Source organism: Diuraphis noxia, unplaced genomic scaffold, assembly GCF_037042655.1.
Source record: "Diuraphis noxia isolate RWA-SAM2 unplaced genomic scaffold, SU_Dnox_SAM2 contig0002, whole genome shotgun sequence".
Classification (NCBI taxonomy): Eukaryota; Metazoa; Arthropoda; class Insecta; order Hemiptera; family Aphididae; genus Diuraphis; species Diuraphis noxia.
Window position 1 is genome coordinate 48,570,770 of NW_028301712.1, and position 24,198 is coordinate 48,594,967.

General features: G+C 29.2%; 1 protein-coding gene and 1 long non-coding RNA gene across 2 annotated transcripts; one reads left to right on the forward strand and one right to left on the reverse strand.

The window, feature by feature from the left end:
* Window positions 1-53: 53 nt before the first annotated feature.
* mRpL24 (mitochondrial ribosomal protein L24) lies at window positions 54-1,628 on the forward strand. The gene is made up of 5 exons (XM_015517594.2): window positions 54-335; window positions 393-578; window positions 652-854; window positions 918-1,054; window positions 1,273-1,628. Exons 1-5 carry the CDS (start codon window positions 234-236, stop codon window positions 1,407-1,409), a joined length of 765 nt encoding a protein of 254 aa, XP_015373080.1. The 5' UTR covers window positions 54-233; the 3' UTR covers window positions 1,410-1,628.
* Window positions 1,629-3,860: 2,232 nt separating this feature from the next.
* LOC149058597 (uncharacterized) lies at window positions 3,861-23,710 on the reverse strand. The gene is made up of 3 exons (XR_016190223.1): window positions 23,507-23,710; window positions 22,267-22,325; window positions 3,861-3,998 (listed from the first exon to the last, which is right to left on the reverse strand). It is a non-coding gene; the product is annotated as an uncharacterized LOC149058597 (long non-coding RNA).
* Between the last annotated feature and the right edge of the window lie 488 nt (window positions 23,711-24,198).

A 24,198-nucleotide genomic window follows, 5' to 3' on the forward strand; every position in this document is an offset into this window, starting at 1 on the left:
ACTTATATACATAAATATATTATCTATGCTTATATAGCGGCTGCTGCAGCGATTAGCTATATACTTTTATATCTGGTTATCTATGTTCCTAGACTGATTTAAGAATTCTGATATACTTAAGATTTCTGATTTTCTCTAGTCTCTCATCATTACTGCGGAAGTGCGGACCACGGTCTTAGATACACAATTTTTTTTTCTAGTACAGTTTCATTATTGCTTAAGAATATTACACGATGAGACTAACGGATTGCTTAAGAGACTTTAAGAAAGTTGGAGAATTGACGAAGAAGTATGCGAATCTTCCAGATTCGTACATCAAGCGTAGCATGGAAAGGGTAAGTGTGCGAAAGAGGAGAAATAAGTAATTCTGTTAATGAAAATGTTTCACTTAGGTTGTATGGAAAACACCTTTAAACAATCCTCGTTACTTGCCAAGGGCCGTTAAAAAGAAAAAATATCATTTTTCTGACCACAGGCCTTGGACGTTGCCGTTTAGTAGTCAAAACAATTTTGGAGATTTAGAGCCAAAAGTATTTTTGGAACCGATCAAAGAATGGTCAATCTTTAAAGGAGATAGGGTTAGTATTGAGCAATTATACTTATTTATAATACAACAGAATTACAGATTACCTATGTATGTTTCATGTATAGGTTGAAATTTTGGTTGGACCTGATAAGGGAAAACAGGGAATTGTTGGACATGTGATTCAAGAACGCAATTGGGTGATTGTGGATGGTTTAAATTGTGAACTAGAAGAAGTTTCTCATTATAAAGGGCACCTGTCCATGGTTCAAATGAAAGAAAATCCACTATTAGTCACTAGTGAGGTATCATTAGTAGATCCGTCTGACTTGTGAGTAAACACTTCACTTAAATAACCTAATTAGTAGGTATTTTGATTTTATTTTATTTTTAGGCAAGGTTGTTCTGTTGAATGGAGATTTACAGAGAGTGGTGATAAAGTACGAGTGTCAACCAGAAGTGGAAAGATAATTCCAATTCCATCATTAGCTAAGCAAACTTATGATTACAAGACACCGAATACTTATAAAGGTATGTATATGTTTTGTGGATTTAAAATGAGAATATCTGAACAAAATGTTGTAACTACTTTTCAATAGTTTTATTTAGCACATTTAAAATGCAATTAACTTTAATTTTAGTAAACCATTTTAGAGATTTATTATTATAATATAAAGAACTTATCTGTTGATGTTGTACAACTTTTTTTCATCAATTTTTGTTTTAATATTAGTATGCTTTATTTTTAGAATCTGTAAAAGATACTACAGAAGACGATTTAAAAAAAATAACTTTTTCACCTTTATTGAAAACATTTGAAATGGATGTAATGGATGAAATGGGTATTAAAGAAGATCGAATTCCAGCTCCAACTTATTGGTATTGATTGTGAACAATTCAAGTAGTTTAGAAATGTTTTATGTTAAATAAATTCATTAATGTTTAATTCATTTAGAATAATGGTTAATTGTTATTAATAAACAAACCATTATAATTAATTTAAATATTATATATATATTTGTTTTATGAAAATAATTTTCAAGTTATATATTAATATCATTAAAGTACGACTGAAATGTTTCTGATAATAAATATAAGCTTAGTATATGGTGTACATTGATTATTTAATAACAAAACGCGTAATGTGTGGTATTTTATTCACAATTTGAATTATGATGTAATACTACATCAAAAATAAAGTACTTGAAAAATTTTTGATAATGTATTTAGTATTTTATTTATGATGGTGTTCTTATGAATTATTTTCATATATTATGTAGAATAATATACTTTATGTTTAGTTTGGATTATATAACTTGAAACTTAAGTGTTATTACTTATTGGAGTATATTTATCATTAAGTAAATTATTTGGGATTGTTTCTTTAGAAAAGTAGAGTTCAAAATATATACATTAATTTTTGAGCTTAATAAAAGGCAATACCTACTTCTAATTTTCAACGTTATGCACAGTGATTACCCAGTTAATATTAAATATGTATGAAACAATTATTATTCAATTCAAATTTTGATGTTATTAAGTTTAAATATTAATTAATTAAATTTAATTTATAAATGTAATGTTAATTGTATCCAGAATGGTATCTTTAGTATTTGTTTAAAATTAATACATTTTAATAGAAACCATAATAATAAAATATATATACATATAATATATAAATATCTCATGTCACAATAGAAAATGAATGTCGCTAAATTCCTCCGAAACAACTGCACCAATAGGTCTAAGAGAATGATGTAAACTATTTTCCACTTTTCTATTATTATCTAGAGAGGTGCTCAAATGGGGGTTTTAAGATTTTTGGTGGACATTTTTTTTGTTTATAAAAGGTTGTTGGTTATAGGATAAATAATTAGTAGAAATTAGTATTTATTTATTATTGGTTGTTATTAGTTATTTAGGAAGATCAAGTGTACAACTAGTAGCGTATGCAGGATTTTAGTTTAGTTAAGGTTTTTCATGATTTAATAATTTACATTATTGTTTGGTAATCAGTTTTTATATAATTAGTTATGAGTTAATGACAAATTATAATTAATAATAAATCAACAATTTATTTTATATCTAATAAAAATTACCAACAATTTTATTGATCCACGCTGAGTATTGAAATAGTGGTAAATAATTTTTTTTTTGTAAAAAGAAAACATTTTAAGAGAGGTTAGAACCCTATCCCTGCGTACGTTGCCGGGTATTACTGTACATATATACATAAAATCAGATTTTCGAACATTGTCTACCAAGATAAGTAACACTTACTGTAACGATTTTCACTTAACAGGAATTGAACAATCCTAATTTCTAAAAGTTGCCATTTTTTATGAGCAACAAGTGCACAGGATTAGCTAGTTTTATTAAAATAATTATAATGAATTAAATCATAGTAATGTTATCTATATAATATACACTTAAAAATAAATTGTCAGCTCAATTTTTTGCTCCTAGGTTTATGTGCAGCATGTAGAATTGTTTATTAGATTATTGAACAATTTTAGAGTAAAATCACCTATTGCTAAAATTTCAGAGCATATTATTTTTTAGGGTTTGACTAAACAGTTTTATATTTTATTATTATCTGAGTAAATAATCGACTTGGAAAAAAAGGTTTTTACAAATGGCTTATTGTGTATACCATAATTTATGTTAAAATCAAGCACGTACACAGAATAAAAATTGGGGGGGGGGGGTTACAAAATATAGCAATACAAATTGTATAGCGAAAATTTCATCCTCTTTACTTATTATTTTTAATGTGACTATTATTATGCTAAATATTAAAATTTTATGTATGTCTTTTGTTCAGAAGTAAGTAAGTAGGTATGTTACTATACTGGGAAAATAATTTCGTGAACCTTCCACCCCCACCATCGATGTATACGTGCCTGGTTAAAATTTTTAACAATAAAAAAAAAACTCGTGGATTATAGTGTACATTGTATTAGACGTGTTAAAAGGTTTCTTTGTTGACTACAATCGAGGCCTTTGAAGATGATACCGTGCACAAACCAGCTAAACATTGACAGACGTCTTGTGGATGACGAGTGTATTGCTGGAAAGCGGAAGTCTTGCCATCAGCTTTATTATATTATACCTATTATTATATTCAAAAGCCGAGGGTCCGAAATCGACCTCTCAAACTATATAATATAATATTTTTGTGTGTTTGTGTGTATCAACTACATTGAAGTGGAAAAACCCACTCAACATTTTCAGCGGAAAGTATTTATTTATTTTTTAATGACTTCCGGACTTTTTTTAAAACTTATTTTTAGTTGAAAAATAAATATTAAAATATAAAATATTTTTTTTACCGAATGTCTACCGCACACGGGGCCATGGCGCAGCTTTTTGTCACTGCAAATCATCCTCGCCAGTCGCCAATCCAATTATATGAAAGTGGCCTTTGCTGCGATTAGTCTATGTATTTTATCAAAAATATTATCATTTATGACTGCTGAAAAACAAATACCAAAAAGGTTACAAATATCACGTTATTCTTGTGCACTGATTTTTATTGTTTTTTACAATTTACTGGACTTTACAAGTACCTGCCTATAGGTTCAAGTTTCACTCCATCGTCGTCGAAAATGTGTTTTTTTTATAAAAAAAATAATCTACTATACGTCTATACAATATTATTGTAATGACCCGTGAACTACTTTAAGTGTAACAAAATGATATTTTTGTGGTTTTGCAATTTTTCAACTCATTGCCTGTACACTGCAGTCGATTTACGACACGACGCGACGGTGTTATGATACAAATATCGTAATTTATTAAGCTGACAAAATATATTGCTTTATTATTTAATTAAAATTAAAATTTGTTTTTCTTCAGAGACATGAGAGACAGAGTGTTCACCACTGTTTATTTATTGTATGTTACTTTAAAATACAATATCCAAAGTATTTAAATTATACAATTATCGTATTAAATCAATATATGTTAAGGGTTATAGGAACCAATGTCTAAAATAAAAATTCGGCATCTGCATGTTCAAATTATGGAAGAACCTAGGTAAACCATCGCTGGGTTAAAAAAGATTGATATAATCTACTTTGTAGAAATACTGCATTGATTTTCAACTTTGCGGTTGTTTCTTGTAGAAAATTATATCTAGTTGGTATTTAGGGGATCGAAAGTAAAATTTCCTCAGTATTTTATTTTAAGCTATTTTTAGGTGACTATTGTATTCAATTTGTATACAGGAAATGCACACATTTCAGGGGTAAAATTAATATAGATCCTAAAGAAAATCAAGTGTAACCGATAGACATTGGCATAACTGATAACTACCAATACAATTTAACATATAAATCTTACCTACCTATGTATTTTTTCAGATCTACCTTTACTTTAAGGCAATATAAAACCAGATAATATGTCAACAAATCAATGTTATAAACTTATAAATGATTTCTACTGCATTACAAATTATGTATCGAAAAATTTAAAAAATTTAAAAAACAATATTAAAATTACACAGTTACGCATCATTTAGTCACTTTTTTTATGTAATTGGAAAGAAAGAGTTTATTTTTGTTTGTTCAATATTCTAAGTATATACTGTTTTAATAATTTATCTTCCCCTGCTGATTAAAATATCGTCTCATCTGATTAAATCCAATATTATGTCTCTTGCCATTTCTCTCAAAAATCTTGGAAAGACTTATTTTAAAACGCTTAATACCGCATATTATCAGTAACAATGTACTTCCAAATACTCAGTTCTGGTTCCGAAACTCCCATAGCACAATACACCAAGTGTATCGAGTTGTTGATGTTATTTCTACATCCCTGGAAAAAAAAGCTATATTGCTCTTGTGTTTTTCTAGATGTAGCACAAGTGTTCGACCGAGTGTGGCATAAAGGTTTGCAATTTAAACTTAAAAAATTTCTTCCCTCATCATTATACTTATTAATTAAATCTTATTTGACTGATCGATACTTTCAAGTCCAATACAACTCATCGATTTCAGGAATCGCACCAATTAAAGCGGGTGTACCACAATAAGGTGGTATACTTTCCCCTTTTCTCTTCAACGTCTACGTAGCTGACCAACCCACCACGCAACAAACTATTGTAGCCGATTATGCCGACGACAAAGTAATTTTATCCATTAATAAGAATCCTCTAACTGCCTCATCCAACTTACAAGTACATCTAAATCACTTATCCGATTGGTACCAAAAATGGCGAGTCAAAATAAATCCATACACACAACGTTCACACTCAAACAAGGGATATGTCCAAACGTAACCCTTAACAATGTACAAATTCCCACTTCCGATACTGTAAAATATCTAGGATTGATTCTTGATAAAATACTGACATGGAATAAACACCTACAAACCAAACGACTAACTTTAAATAATCGCATGCGCATGCTCAGACCTCTCTTAATTAGAAATAAGTGCTCCACCCTTAACACCAAACTATTAATCTACAAAGCTCTACTTAAACCAATCTGGACGTATGGACTCCAACTGTGGGGTGCTGCCGAAAAATCCAACACTAATCGAATCCAAACATTCCAAAATATATCAATCCGACGACTATCTAATGCCCCGCCTTATATCTCTAACCAAACTCTTCATAACAATCTTCATATGAGAACTATTGTAGAGGAAGCACACATTTTTTATACACGTTTTCACAAACGACTTCAAACCCATCCAAACCCTCTCATAAAAGATCTTTCCATCCTTACACTCCCAGGAAATCCTAACCGCAGATTAAAAAGGAAATGGTGCTGTGACCTTTTACAAAACTTAAATGACTAAAGTCTGTATGTAGTTATAATAATTAATCAATAGTCAAGAGTCACTAATGGGTGGCTGCTTAATCACACCTTTCATGTCTTATTTATTTATTTTTTAATTTAATTTAATTTTTTTTTCTGTTTTGTTTGTTTTCTATGCTCTCATCAAATAAGCTTATTGTGCTAATATTGTACAGATTGTTTATATCTAATAAAAAACTAAAAAAAAAAATCTGATTAAATACCAAAAAATCAAGCCCCTTAACTGTCTTAAAATATGTCTTTTACATTAACTATTATAATAGATGGTATATTAATGTATCATACTTTAACGTATTTTTAAATAAACCGTTCTTACGAGACATCGAGATGACGAACTACATGGTTGTGGTGTAGCCAAAATGCCTACACAAACCGCCGTGTTACCGTAAATGCGTCAAGGGAATATTATATTGAAATATAAACATTTTTTATAGCAACAATAATATTATAATGTAAAATATTATCTTTCATCTAATCGATGTCATATGTGTTTTTTTTTTGCATCTGCAACGAAGTAAATTCTTAATACAATTTCGAGCTAAGCTTGGTAAAATCCATGCTCGCTGCAGACATTCCTTCAAAAACTTCGACGCCTGCCAATTCAGTTTTTCCTCGCACTTTGGGAAACTATTGAGAGAATGTCGTGAAACAATTTCCATTCGAAGTACACCAATTGATTCCTGATATTAAATAGTATCTCGCGAAACTTTTGGAGCATTCCCTCTAACCGAAATAGAAAAAAAAATGTTCACAGGCATACATAAGAAAAAACAAATGAAATACATTCTTTTCCAGTGAATTTAAATTTTTTAACATTCCATTACCATAGATTGAATTAGATTAATAAATATACAAGAGGATAATAAATTCTTTAACCAAATGAAATAATATTTTTATAATATACAATTTTACGCAATCGTTCATAAATTTTGTTTGTTTTGACCATTTGCGTTAAACTGCATTCATGTAAAAAGATGCAACATAAAATAAAATAAATTTTTATATTTTTAATTTACGTTATGTTTTATAAGGACAACAATTATTTTTATATGAGAAAAAACACTAATGTATAGTCTGAGATGAATATTAACGACTAATTCGTTAATTTTTTTTTTGTCATCAATAAAATTAACGTCGTCTTCTGTTTCACCAATGATACTCGTATTATTATTATGTAATGTATTTTTTTCTAAAAAGGAAAAATTATTTTATAATAAACATATTCATTCTTTTTTGTGAGGGGGGATGTAACAAAACCGTATACATGTCGGCTATCCTGGATGTACTTAATACTTATATATACGACATACCTATTATTGTACAATAGTGTATCGTATATTATATCTACTTGTACTACAGTTAGGATCAAGGAAAATTACTATCTACGTACATGCCAAGGTGTAGCATACCAAGTACCTACCGTGATTTCTGCGGTTGCAAGATTAACGAGACATAATTAAAATACCACTATTAATTAATAGGTAATTGATTATTAACCGTATTTATATGTTAAATAATTGAAGTAAATTGTAGTTCTTATCTCTGTGAGTTTTATTACAAAACCAGAATTTTAATATCTCCATTATTTCGTGAGATATTGCAATGGGTAAATCCTCGTGGGACACCCTGTATATAATACTATACAATATTTAGTATATAAATATATTTATACTAGTTAAATTCTGAAGTATAAACGTATTTATGAGTTCAAATATTGACAATACTAAAACGATAAATCGGTATACATTAGAAATACGTAATAATTTTCTAGACTGTAGTTGTTTGTTGAGAATTAAGATTTAAGACGTTATACCCATCATATTGAATGTATATACTATTTATTATAATTATTTATATAGTACACCAATAGAAAAAAAGATGTTTTGTATTGAATCAATACTTGGTTTCCATGGTGAATGGTAAAACGGGGAAATAAAATATGTATTAGGTAAAATATATTTTAACTAACAATTAAAAAAATCATTAACATATTATATACGAAGTAAAAAAAAAGTTATTTTACACAGGAGTTTTTGTTTAACTATCTAGGTATTAATGAAATCCCAAAAACAATTAACATTTATTTGTGATTTCAGAAAAAAAAATGGGTAAGTCGTGGATGTCGCTCTGCTGTACAGTAGGTTACTGTAATGGATGGGATTAAATTTGAATGCAATGATAGGATCATTGTATACGAAAATCGATTCTGAACTAAAATGATTTGTTTGACTCGTTTGAGGATAAATCGTTATCGTTACGCTATTTCGTAAAAATTTAAAATTTAAACGCGCTTAAAATTTTTTCTATAATGATGCTTCGAGTTTTCTCTATAGCTACTTGAAGAAAAACTTACGGAAAACTTAGTGCTGTATTCTTAATCCTTAGTTATAAACACAAAAAATGTTATGATTTTTCAACTTCAAAATTACTTGTAAATTTTTGCGTTTTCGACAGATTTTGTAAAAATTTTAACTATAAACGCTTATAAAAAAAATTGTGTCTAACGATTTTTAATTTTATTTAGCTATGATAAGAACAACTCATAAGGAAACTTGTATTAAATGTTCAAGTTTTTTTGGTCATCCAACATTTTTTTACCGACACTTCAAAAAAAAAATTCTCATAAAAATCGAAAATTTCAGTGTTCTATAAATAACTCAAAAAAAGTCAAATGTTTTTGGAAATTAAACTGTATATAGATAAAACTAACATAAACATTTGGTAAAAATTTAAAGTATTTACAGTAATTAGTTTTTGAATTACAACCATATAAAAAAATCGATTTGGAAATTGAAGCATTATTTTGACTAGTTTTGCTGTATACAGAGTTACAGACACAAAAACAAAAAACAAAAAAACACACATCATTGTAAAATCAATACATTTACATTCATCACTTCGTTCAGAATCTAAAATCACAAGGTATTTTTAAAGTAAAACCTACAGCTGAAATAAAGTTTAGGCTTGAGAGTTCTATACCACTAATTTAAGGGTTAAGTTTAAATATTTTTCTGGAGAAAAAACAAAATATAATGCGACATAATATTTTTAATACAATCAAATTAATAAATGGAAACGATCGACATTTTTATGTAAAAAATTATACCTTTTAATATGCAATCCTATAGTTACGTGAAAAATTAAAATTGGCTTGTTGAATTCTGCATATTATTGATTTTTGTGTTCATTGGTACCATGGTTTGATTGTTTTGTTTTAATATAATATTCATATTCATTTTCGCTATATTTCATAACGTAAAGTAAAATAATTGTATTTACTAATTACGATTAAAATTATTGTTTTGTTAAAAAAAAATAATAAATAGCTCGTAAATGGACGAACTTACAAATACCTAGTTTTCTTCGTTAAAAATTATCTATAATCGTATTCTTGTTGGAATTAAAATTTTTGATTCCTAATTTTTAATATTCATTATAGTTTGATTTTTTTGCGGTGTTCACTGTTTAACCTTGACTAGCGGAATAACGCGCACGTCATATTTTATTAGTCATTACCATAGGCCATTTTACTGTTGATATATATATAGGGTGATCCATGAGGTGTAAATCACTCATTATTTATGAAAACTATTTACTTTTTTCAAATTTCTTTTTTTTTCAAAATTTTAGATCTATACTGTTCTAAAACTATATAAATTTTTAATATTTTTCACCCTTATATTTATTAGGTAAACCACTATCAACTTTTGATTTTTAAATGTCAACCTATGTTACAATATCATAAGGCTATTTTTTTAACGAATTTTCACGTTTAAATTTTCATTTTTCGTCAATCCGTTGACGAGTTATAGGTATAGTCTCCCAAAGTTGGATGGTTTTGGGGTGGTGTTATTGTGTATAAATGTGTTATACTATGTCAGTACCACGGCCGCAGCAATTGGGATTTTTGTACTCTAGCGTAAAAAATAATACACTTTTCAAATAAATTCAGTAAGAACGATAGTTAAGCCTAAGTTTTGCCCCAAAATAGGTAAACACATTTACACAGGATAAACACCACCCCAAAACCATCCAACTTTGGGAGACTATATCTCGTCAACGGATTAACGAAAAATGAAAATTTAAACGCGACAATTTATTAAAAATATAGCCTTATTAATTTATGATATTTTTAATATAGGTTGTCATTTAAAAATCAAAAGTTGATACTGGTTTATCTAATAAATATAAGGGTGAAAAATATTAAAAATTTATATACTTTCATAACAGCATAATGTATCTAAAATTTTGAAAAAAGTATATAGTTTTTACAAATAATGAGTGTTTTACGTCTCATGAATGTAGACAACTCACTGTGAAGTTTGTATTACTTCAGGTTAGTTCGACTGCCCAGTCCTGAAAAATCATTTTGTTACTATGAGTTTATGACAAGGGATAAATGGTAATTTATTATTTTGATCGTTTTCTATACTATCCGCGGACATCTACATGTGCCCAAATTAAAATGATGGCACAGACTATGGTATAATCACTTTTCTAATATATATATTTTTTTTCATCTTGAACGTTGGATTTTTTTGTACATATTTGACATACCAGCACGGCAGTATTTATAGGTTAGCACATACTAAAAACTAAGTGACACTAAAGTGAATACACACGGTCGTTAATATTTCTATATAAAAAGAAACTTTTTTTCTAATATTTATTTTTAAGAACATTAGCTCACTGACGTTTATTATTAAAAAAAAGTTTTTTTGTAATTATTGTAATATGAACACATTGAACACTATAATATTATCATTACAGTTCGCGAGTACCGCTCAACGAGTAAAGACGTGCGCAACCGGTTCCCGCGTGTGCTACACTACATCTGCGACTGCAATATACTCACAAGGTACGTACTACTGTTCGTATCACACCAATCCAAATGGATCACAACCAACCACCTATTCAACATAATCTTTCCTCCAACACACAATCATTTTCTCACAAACAAACCTTCACAGCTATGACATCCCAAAACACTAAATACTAGTTAATGACGGAGCTATAGTTACGGAGCCATTTGACATAATTTGACAAATTCAAATCGAATAGCAGTAATAAACAACTCAATGATGGATTCCTCGCAATTAAAAATATATATGAACAAAATAATCCAATAATATACGAACCAAACATGAATATTAATAACGACTGTATTGCGCTAACGATATATTTAACTTATCAGAATTAAACAACAGTTTGAATCAAATGAAAAGCAAAAGTTGTGGACCTGATGATATTCCGTTCGTTTTCATTCAAAATTTGCCTATCAAAGCTAAAGAAATTCTACTAATAATATATAATAAATTATGGGTGCAAGGAAACTTCCCTAACAACTGGAAACAAGCAATAGTCGTGCCTATACCGAAAATGGTCAAGACTTGCATACCACCGAAGGTTACCGCCCCATATCATTACTTAACACTATGAGTAAAATAATAGAAAAGATGGTCAATCATTGACTCATATGGTATCTTGAAAAACATAATTTACTGTCAACTCATCAACACGGCTTTCGAAAAAATAGATCTACTAATGATATACTGGTAACCTTACTGCAGACGGATATCAGTGACGCGCTAATAAATTAACCATCAAAATATAATACTGATAAGCCTTGATCTTAAAAAAGCTTACGACACCGTCTGGAGACATAGGGTGTTAAAAATTATGCAACAATTCGACATTCATGGTAACATGCTCAAATTTATTAAAAATCACATCTATGATAGAACATTTCAAGTAAAAATTAAAAATACCTTATCCGTACCGTTCACAAGCGAAAATGGCGTAGTACAAGGATCATCTATAAGCGTAACATTATTCCTCAACTCAATTAATGAAATGTCAACTCAAGTCCCTCCATCCACGGTGATCAAACTTTTCGTCAATGATGCACTGACATATATTGTAAAGGAAAAAACATGAATTCAATAAAAAATCAAATACAACTAACACTGGATAAGTTAAGTAAATGGAGCCTCGAAACAGGTTTCACTTTTTCTCCGAACAAGACCAAATACATACTTTTCTCCCGTCAAAGAAAAACAACCAAACCTATAATTAAATTTGAAAAGACAACACTTGACTACTGCGACAATGTTAAAATTCTTGGGTTAACATTTGATAATAAACTCAACTGGTGCCAACACATCAAACTGTTAAGAATCCATACGCTCAAATCAATTAAAATTATAAAATCAATAGTTCACACCGAATGGGGATCTGATGCAGACAGTCTAATTAAAATATATAAAACCTTAATTAGATTGAAAATTGGTTACGGTTCAATAGTCTACGGAGCGGCTAACCGTAGAACCATGCAAATGCTAAATACAATAGAAAATTTCGCCATTCGCTTATCTTTAGGTGCATTTAAAAGTAGCCAAGTGCCAAGCATATTGTGTATGGCTGGAGAACCTCCTCTTTCTTTAAGAAGAAAACAGCTCGAAACCAAGTACATTTTAAAAATAGCCAAACACCAAGAGAATCCAGTGTACAAAAAAAATCTTTAAAAAAAGGTCCCAGGCAAAACCAATAAATGCATCTTATCTCAGATTAATTTATGAAAGACAACAAGATTTCATTATTAAAAACGTAACCTTAATTAACAATACAATTCAAAGCACACCCCCTTGGCGATTCAATAAAAATATAATAGACCTTAGTCTATCGTTATACAACAAAAATACTACTGATAAGAATATTTATAAAGGTCTACATTACGAACTTCTTCAATCGTACCCCGAACACACACAGATATAATATACCGACGCGTCGAAAATCGATCAGAAGTCAGGATTAGCCGTGATATCTAATGACATAAACATACAATTAAAAACTGATGAGGTATGTAGTATTTATACTGTAGAAGCCCTAGCGATACTTATAGCCATTCAAAGCATTCTCTGTACTAACGATAAGAAATATCTATTAATGTCCGATTCTTTAAGTAACTTAATCAGCATATACAATTTAAATACGTCGCAACCAATTATCTGCCATATAATTAATGAACTCTATGTACGTAAAAATAGTATATCACTCGCATGGATCCCGGGACACGTCGGCATAAGAGGTAACGAAGAAGCTGATCTAAAAGCAAAAGAAACAACAGGTACCACCGCTTTTGAAGTATGCCCCCTCATATCGGACAGAGACTTGATAAACTCAACCAAATTCAAGTACATGGATGAATGGCAAAACCTTTGGTCGAAATGTGATAACAATAAACTAAGGGAAATAAAACACTCGATACTACCATAGCCCAAATCATTTGAGATGTCCAGAAGAGACGAGGTAATTCTTGTCCGCCTACGAATAGGCCACACGCGCATAACACACGGATATCGCATGGCCAAAGAAGACCCTCCACCATGCCTAACGTGTGGAACAATCATCACAGTCAAGCATATACTAACAGAATGTCATCGATTCAGTGAAAGGCGCATTGAATTAAAACTACCTGATACACTATACGAGACGCTATCACCCACTCCCGAGACGACCAATAAACTCCTCAATTTCGTCAACTCAACAGAACTGCGTCAACTGATTTAAATATTCAAACTTAGATTAAAATGTAAATCCTTAACTATAAGTAATAAGTAGAAAGCAAATAATATGTAAGTAATTAATGTAAATTTAATATGTAACGCCGACTAATAATTATGTAGTTGATGCCATAAACAATTAATTTAAAAAAAAAAAAAAAATAAATAAATATTATCATTAGGTATTATAGATTGTTTTTAGTTTACAAATTTTCTTCAAAAGTTCTGTTATAGCTAAAATTTGTATATATTATAATACAATGGACGCCGCTTAAAAGACTCGGGGATATAAGTTTCAGCCACTTAATAAACTCAAAATCTTCTGGAACGATCCGGAAATATCCTAAGATATTGTGAAAAACTCGGTTATAAGACTCAAATTTCGAGAAGAAGATCTTAAAAAAGATGGTAGAAAATAAATATTTTTGGTTAAAATTTAGAAATAAATTTGTTTGCTAATAAAATAACATATTTTTATAGAATCTTCGTGCTTTATAATGTGTGCACGTACAATTTTTAATCCTATTTTTTTCATTTATCCACTAATAAGTATCTAATGTGTAATATGTATAAGTAAGTCTTAAAAGAAACGTACGCTGTATTATTTATATACATTATAGGTATGTCAAAAACAAAAACTACTGTTCATCATTCAGTAATCAGTATTATACTTTTATGACTAAACCTTAAATTTATAATCTAATTAATAGTTATTTTTAGATATTTTACACAAAATACTATTATATTTAAATAAAATTACACTTATTAGAGTTTTAATAAGTTTTCCTGTATAATGGATTACTAAAAAGGTTTTTCTTAGCGGTGAACTATATCAAAATCAGTAAGTCAAACAAACATTGTAACATTATTTTTTGAAAATTATGAATTATCATTATTGTTATTATTATTATTAAAAATTAAATCAAAATATAATTAATAATTATACTACTATCCTAATTTTATCTGTAATGCATACATGTATTTTACTTATACCATTAAACTCGTCGTGACTTCGTTTAAACATTTCTCGGTGCTATGTATTTAAACAAATTTTAAGAAATCTTTGATATTTTTAGAATATATATATATATATATATATACATATAATATATATATTAAATCAGTCTAATGTACATATTCATGGAACACGCTAACAGTAACTTGAAGTTATAACTTTTTTATAACATGCGAGGAGGTTTAAGATAAAAACGTGTATTAATATTTTAGCTTAATATGAAGACAATTGTAAATATTGAGAATAAATTAGCGTTTACGTATTTTCGTATTTTCTTCACTTATATAGGTACATATAACTAAAATTTATATGCACCATTATAATATAAACACAAAAACACAAATTTATGTTTTCCTTTTATATTATTATCGATAAATTGCTGTAACAATAGTGAACTAACAATTTGTGTTGACATGTTTATAGTACTACACATTATATAGCTTAAACGATAAACCATCCCAGTAAAAATTTTAAAAGAAAGAAAAATTATAAATAATACATATTATTTATTTGTGAAAACTTGAATAAAATAAATAGTTATAGTTTTAAAGGCCTAATTTAGAAAATTCATCATCATCATCATAACTGGCTTTTATAACTCTATTAGAGTTTTTGCCGCCAACACTATGTCCCTCCATTTTTCTCGATCTTGTATAATTTCCTTCAATTCTTTAACTCCCACAGTTTTAAGATCCTCTTCTATTATGTCAAGCCATCTTTTCCTTGGTCTGCCTCGAGGTCTCTTCCCTTTTGGTTGCCATTCTATCACTGCCCTTATAGTTTCTTCTATTGCTTCTCCTCATTAAGTGCCCAAACCACTGTAATCTTTGTCCCTTTATGTAGCTAGTGACTGGCGCTAGGCCCAGTTCTTCCTGTAATTCCTTATTAAACTTTCTTCTCCAATCATTAGAATAATCAAATTTAGAAAAATGAGATATAAAAATATTTGTTGGAACAATAAATACAAAAATTGACATGATCTACGTAGGTGCGTTTATGGTATGCACCTAATAGTTTTATATATAAAAGAAAAAGTAAATATGCTTGTTTTGAGTTTATTATTTGACGAAAAGCACCGGAGAAAATGAAGCATACAAATTTATAGTGGGTAGTAAATTTTTATAGTAATTTAATATTAATGGCTTATACTATTGATTTTATAATTTAAATTAAATCACCATAAAATCGACGGTAATACATTTTAATAGACCGATTAAAAATTAAAATTAATAAAGTGAAGGTAATAACCATGTATAATATGAGTTCGGTGCCGACCGTCGTAGAGTAAACACGCATGTTACTCCTTATCGTTACCCGATAGCGTCATGCGTTTTATATTCAATTACCTGCTTGTTGCGTAACTATATAGGTACGCGGCCATTCGATATGTATCGAAATAACACGCACAATAAACGCAATTTATCGTCATCTCTGTCTTCTCCAACAACTGACGAAAAGAAAAGCAAAATTTTTGTCACCCCAAATAGGTTTGCCGCCCTCGAGGATGGCACAACTTCCGAACCAGAGGTATTCAGTCCACCCCCAGTTACAGATGAGCTACTAGTTCAAGGGGATAATTCAAAGAAAACGTCTACTCAACCGACCAGCGACGGATCTAGCCACAGCGCTCCGACAATCTACATTAAAAATGTCACTAACTTCTCAAAGCTCAAGTATGATATTATTTCCATTTTGGGCCCAGACGCAGTTACCTTTAAGTCTTCTATGGCATTCATAACGATTCGTTCGGCCAATTACAATATTTTTGCTAATGCTGCGTCTATTCTTAATAAGAGCCGTGTGTCTTTTCACACACACACACCTCAACATTTACGTCCAATTCAAGCTGTAATCCGCCACTTACACTACTCCACTCCCACCGTGGATATCAAGACAGTCCTTGATGAATTGGGATTTTCTGTCCTTAACGTTAGCAATATTCAGAATAAAAAAACAAAGGCACCGTTGCCACTATTTCTAATCAACCTTGAACCAAAGGAACATAATTTAGAAATATTTCAAGTAACTAAGTTATTAAACTCCATAGTTATAATCGAAAAGCCCAGAAAATCTCGCCAACCTCCCCAATGCAAAAAATGTCAAATGTACGGACATACTCGTAACTGGTGTAACCATCAACCACGTTGCGTCAAATGCAGTGAAAACCACCCCACTGATGAATGCACCAAATCTCGTGCCATACCGGCCAAGTGCGTACTTTGTTCCGGCGCTCATACCGCCAACTATAGAGGCTGCCCAGCCTTCAAGCAGGAAAAAAAATATTATCTCAAGAGGCGCCTTGCACGAAAAATGAATAACACAGATAATAATGATACACCGGTTCCTCCAGCAGTCCCTCTGGCGGCCAACATTCCAACCGAACCTCCTCCTATCAAACTGAAAAACTACGCAGAAGCAACGAAAAATCACAACACGAATGGTTCATCTCCACCCATCTCAACCATTCTGTCCAACTTTATTTCCAATCTAAACGCTATTATTAGTCCTCTTATCTCCCTGCTAACCACAGTCCTCAATTCACTTCTAACTAAAGTTGCTTAGTTGTTATTATTTATCATTGTTAACAATAATCACCTCATTATGTTTTTATCTTATCTTTTTTCTCTCTATTATTTTATATATGCTAAAACTATTATTAACATTATATTCATACCAATGTTATCGTTTAAATTGTACACACAAATTCTATTTATCGTTTTAATCTAATTGTCGAACTATAATAGTTTTATTGCTGATGGTTCTAAAATAAAAAAAAAAAAAAAAAAAAAAAACCATGTATAATAATGATAGCTATACAGAATCATTGGAAATTGGAATAAAAAGAGGGTGGGACTTGGGAACTCAGATCCCTCGCCCTTCTAAACAAACCATGTCTTATCTCCTCAAATCAAGCTCTTATAATGTAACTACCTACTAGATGATCATAATTTTCCTTTACTATTTTGAAATTTAACTGAATAAAAATTATTTATAAAAAAATATTTAAAATTTCATTTTTGTGGTACGCATTTCAAGAACTCAAACGATTAAAATTATTAGGTTTTTAATAGAAAATGTATATATATTCAGAAAATAATATGACCCGATACCTCGATTGTGTAATACTTTATCATAGATACCTGATAGTGATACGTGTTTGTAGGCTAATCCAATAATATTGCTTAATACATACAAAACAGATATTCAATGTAACCTATCTGATTGATGTAAATATTATAATTTATAATATTTTTAAATCTCGTTCATATATTATAAAATCCATTTTCATGGACCTATTATTCTTAGTACACAGAGTTAAATAACTCAAAAATGACTTTTTTGAATTTTAGTTTGGTATTTTTCAGAAAAAATATCCACTAAAAATATACAGAATAAAAGAGGTGTAGTTTTCATAAAAAAAAAAAGTTTGTATGTCCATATGATCATCTTTAAGTATCTAGTACAGTTAATAATCATAGAGATTTGAGAATATAGGTAATCGTGACGTATATAGAAAAATATCAAAAACGAGATTTTAAATAACTGCATTATTAATGAAAAGGGGTCAATGGGGGTGCAGAGCATTATGCTCTGTAAATCATCCTATATAATTTAATATTATGTCAAGATTATTTTTCATAACAATATATTTTGACATTTGAAAAACGTGCGTTCTAATGTTCATTTTGATAACTTCAATATAGTACTGTTTGGAAAGTTTCGCTAAATCAATTTGAGTTGTATTTTTACTCGAACGAGATAGATATAAAGGCACAGAGGTACTTGCAGTGACAGACTGAGTATGATCGACGAGCTGCGGCTGCCCTAAGTGTATTATATACGAATCGACGGTAAATTTATGCACGTGAATCGAAATTGAAAACCGGATTAATCGGCATGATGAGATTGATATTATTTTTTAAACTAATTATAGATAGTAATAAATTGCCACTATTATACCTTCAATCCCCGCCATCCCTGCGATTTAAAAAAAAATATTTTTATTTTATGTGCCATATTAAATATTAAGTTAATAACCAATAAAAAAAATATACAGTTTTTGCCTTTATTACTGTATTGCGATGTATAATATGTATTATAGTAAACTCAATTTTTACTGCTTAGCACACAAATTCTGAATAATAGTTTTAAATCATCCCAGTTTACAAGATTAATTGACTATAATAGGTTTTCCAGTTCTAATATTGTAAACTATGATAATTTTGGTAGTTCTCGGTAAAAACAACAACCAACAAAGTATAAAAATCTTCAATTAATATTATTATCTTCCAATAATTTAAAAATTTTAAGTTTTTTGAGTGGGTTCCTGTTGGATGATATTGGATGATATTACAATATATTGGATAATATCACAATATATTACTTATATTATTATGAAAAACATATTGATAGGATCTTGTAACTTGAAGTTTTCATGTCGATGCAATAAGCATGGTACATATTATTATTTCGTCTTGTATACATTAATTAAGACAACGAAATAAATAAATAAGCACAGCTTATAGGAATTAATGAACACCTTAACAAGCCGCGATGTCTGAATATAGTAGAAAAAACTGCAGTTTCATTGTGTTTGTTTGTTAATTGTTTTTTTTTTTTTTTTTTGGAAAAATCGAAATAAACTACGAACCACCCTGCTTGCAATTATATAATTTGTCAGTAAAACATGCCTACATAATGCGTCTTATTCGTTGACTTTTATGCGACTATACATGTATTAATTCCCCTCTCCTCCCAAACCTGTAATGTCTAAATTTTTATTTATTTTAAATATATTTTCCAGCACATTCGGTTTTGATTTATAAAATAATTTATCGCATTAAATTCTTTTGTCTTTCAGTCGTTTAAACAATAAAATTTATTCACGCACAAAAGGTTGATACAATGTTTAATTTTCTTGCTTTATATAGACATTGTTTTGCCATATTCTCGTTGTTATTATTATTATTATTATTGTATTTTTTTTGCTCGTAATAAACGATCAACAGTTAACCTTTTGACTTTATATAGAACGAGATGTGCAAGGTCTTTATTGCACTTGACACTAGCTGACAGTTTTGTTTATATCATTCTTTAACGATGTGATTTTTTGCACCATCGAAACTTTTTACGCCTAACTGTTGTTAATTAAACGGACACATTTGTACGCGTCCCGTGAACCGAAACCGCACACGCCGCCGCCAGTCGTACCGCGTCCTCTCGGCAGCAGAGTGTTATTCGTATTCATTTTCAGTAGCACGTATTTTACAAATTATAATTTGTTTAAAAAACTGCCAGCGGAATAGACGTGGAAGCAAAGAGATAGAAAGAGAGGGAAGAAAAAAAGGGTATAGCGGCTGAAAACGTTCATGTTGCCCCACTTGTCAACCTTTTTCAATGTTATGAATTGAGATAGATAATTACAATTGCTTTTTGTTTTTATTTTTATTTTTTCCTCCACAAAAGAAAATTAAAGTCAAAAAGGTTTTGAATACAAATCCTACAATGTAGTAGTAGCACGTGTAATCATAGTTATAATATATAATCGTATATAATATATATTATTAATTATTATTGTTGTTATTCTTTAGACATACGAATAATTATCGACTTATTATTAGTGACATATTATCAGCTAATGTTTAGCATTTTATTTCTGGTCTACTACACAAAAGAGTATAATTAAAATAAATTATTTATCAGTAAATAGCAGCTTTATTACTTAGTTGTTGTGTAATTAAAACCATCATCATGCTATTAAGTGCATATCTACCTATACTGAGTCTGTGCTCGCAAATCGATGGTAAATAAATCATATAACGTTAAGAGTGCATTTTATTGGTAAAAGTAAATACCTACACATTGGATATTTATCTTTCCAAGTTTTAGAATATTGAAATATTTTTATATGATCAAATATTAAATAAATTGAAAATTTCTTTATGAATAGAATTTCTTATATTTAATATAACCAGAATAAGTTGCAGATGAGAGCACTTATCACAGAGACCCATATGCCATTTACTCAGATTTAAGTTCTATATAATAGAAGAAATATAAGATACTTATCAATATTACTCATAAAGAAAATAAATTTATCTATACTTTGAATTTAGACACAAAAGCTATATTTTACCTGCAGCCTTTGTTTCGTAAAGAATTATCTGAATCACCAAACATTTCCATTTAAAAATTATTGATGATATTCTCAGATTGATTTATATCCGTATAGAAATGAAAATTAACGGAATAAAGTTAAAACGTAATATAATACTGTATTATAAATTTTATTTTCATTTAGAGTTTAATGCATATATTATAAATTATAATGATTGCTTGCGTTTTCTGAATTAAGAGTTATCTCTATGGAAACATTAATGCATAATATACGTTAAATACAGTATTTTGTCTGTATAGCTACATAAAATATCAGTGATTTTTGGTTTAGAAAATAATTTCAAACATGGTAATTTTATTTTAATTATCACGCAAGTTTATGTGGGTATAACTATTAACAATACTTTATAAAATACAATTGTTGCATTTTAAATTTACGACCAATTTATTTTGCACACATAGCTATTAATTTCGGCTGTACAGAATTAATGATGTAAATCATATACATAGTAACTAAATGATTCAAATAGTTCGTATATTGTGGTACACGACGGTATTAATAAAATAATAATTTATATCAGTAATTTTCATATTAAATACCAAAATTCTTAGTGGACTTGCTCTGGGAATAAGTTGCATAGTACCTAATCAGTCTAGAATACCTGCAGTGCTAGATTTCCCCATGGACACGCTGAGGGGCGAATGTAGTACTAGAAATCCGGAAACTGTTCTAGGTGTATGTGACCTCGTTCTGATCCCGATGAGACCATCAGGTAATAAAGTAATGTGTACTTGGATATTTAAAAAAAATAAATAAAATAAAGTTAGGATACACCTACAGGGTACAACACATATTTTTGAAATTTATCAACATAATATTGGTTTATTTAAAAAGTAAATACCTACTAAAATAATAATTGTGTAATAATCAAGTGTAAATAACATTAATATTATGTACCTAGTTGTTTTATTGTTTACTTTCATATTTAAAAACTAAAAAATTATTTGTGAAAAAATATATTACATTTAGTTAACTTAAGACTTGTGTTTAGTGGTTTTAATTGCATCGTATTATAATGTGATAATCTTTTGTTTTATTAAGAGGATGTCATACTTGAATATTTTTACCACTTAAAGTAGTTGTCTAATGTCTGGACTTTATTCTACCTCAGAAAGACTTTTCAATAACATTTGTGTTGCTTTGAAAAAATGTATGGTGCTTACTTTGTTGTCTGGATTTGAACCAAGACTTGTTCCGATGTCATCGCCTAAGTTGAGCTCTTCTAAAAATAAGTTTATCATATATTATTTAATGTAAAATATATGCATGTAAGAACAGAGCCATGCTGCTGCAGAAATATGCAAGAAAAACATTGAATCTAAAATACTTAAATACGCTTAAGAGGATGCCACACCCGCATGTGTTGTTTTCATCTTACAAGTGCATAACATAGTAAATTTTACGCGTAGGAGTTCAAATTTAGCTCTGTTAGCTTAAATTTTAGAATGAATTGATCATTTATAAAAATTAAAGGTTACATTTAGGTTATCACATGGGCTTTTATTATATTTTAATTTTAAAGCAAGTCATGATTATTTTTAAAATTGTAAATTGTTTATATATCTTAAAATACTCATAACTATCGCTTTAAAACTAAAATATAGTAAAATACCCATGAGGTCGTCTAAATAATATTCTTATCTTTTAATATGAGGTTAATTTAATCCAAATTTTTAATTAACGCAGCTAAATATGAACTGCTGAGCGTAAAATTTGCAATGTTCCGTACTTGTAAGACGGTGACAATACATGTGGGTGTGGGCGTCATAATAAATATGTGGTTTTTACTTTACTGAGTTTGTGTTATTGAGATAAAACAAAAATTCATAATTTTATTTAAATTGTATAGCAATAAAACTAGGTTTTCTAATATTTTAATTTATTCTAACTGAAAATTAGTAGTCTTAAAAAGTTACAACTTTCAAAATAAAGCTTCATACAACAAAGGTTTTAGTTATTATTTAAATAACTTAAATTTGGAATTATGGATATTAATTTAATTCATTTCGAACAATTATTTAAAATCAAAATGAAATATTCATTGTTAATAAAAAACTTGAGATAAGATTGTTAAAAAAAAAACTAAAAATCAACGTATACGTATTCATAATTTTAAAAAACCTACAAAATTACTTACATTCCCGTAACACTTAAGTGTTAAGTATAAACCATCCTATTCAAATTGAATTCTTAAAGCACCAAATTTTCCTTACAATAACTAGCAATTATTATTGAAACACTTGTTAAAAAAATATGAAAATTTTGGATGGGTAATAAGCCATTTTATATTCATTATGGAAGAGAATTGATCAAATAATGAACTTAGCATTAACAAAAAAAAGTATCAAGTAATACGAAGTACCTAATAAATTGTAAATAATTATTTAACAATAGGTTTTTTACCTTTTCTCAATAATTCGAGTGTGTTAATGCGATTTCCTTCTAAGGAGTTTGACAATACGGATATAGTGTGATACAGAATTCCACGACTTTATTGTTTGGACAAAGTTTAAAAGAAACGCTGACGAAGTAACGACTTCCGGTTTCGATCAATATAGTATTATAGACGAATACGAAGGCTGAACAGTGAACATAATATTATCGTGTGTGTTGTAGCATTTTAGTCACCGTATGCAATAGAGTGCGATTGATCGTTTGCTGATTGCGTAAATCAATAAAATTACGTTAGATATAGAAAATAGCGTTCTGATTGGTTGGCTTTGAAAATACCTCTGCAACCCTTGTGACAATACCTGAAACAATAAGTCACGCCCCTAATGTAATAATACGAATTGTAAAAATGCATAGGTAATGTGGATTGAAAAACCAGAACAAATAAAATATTTATTTAATGTTCCGGATATGACGTACCTAGTGTTATTTTATGTACATTTTTTTTCACTAAATCATTAAGGCCTTAGGTTTCTGTAATAATACATGCAAATTAATATGCCATATTCTCGCATATTATTTTATACAGCTGTGTTTGTCTTTCATGTATAATTACACTTGGCGAACCTTGTTCATTACAACAGTTAATATTAGTGAGAAATTAATTTTTGTAAATAATAAAAATGTGTGAGTTGACAATCAAT

What these genes read in the sequence shown, in the direction of transcription:
- mRpL24 (XM_015517594.2), top strand. Translation starts at nt 234, where the DNA reads ATGAGACTAACGGATTGCTTAAGAGACTTTAAGAAAGTTGGAGAATTG. An exon ending in TTAGTAGATCCGTCTGACTT is followed by an intron (nt 855 to 917) that starts GTGAGTAAACAC and finishes TTTTATTTTTAG; the next exon opens with GCAAGGTTGTTCTGTTGAAT. An exon ending in GACACCGAATACTTATAAAG is followed by an intron (nt 1,055 to 1,272) that starts GTATGTATATGT and finishes CTTTATTTTTAG; the next exon opens with AATCTGTAAAAGATACTACA.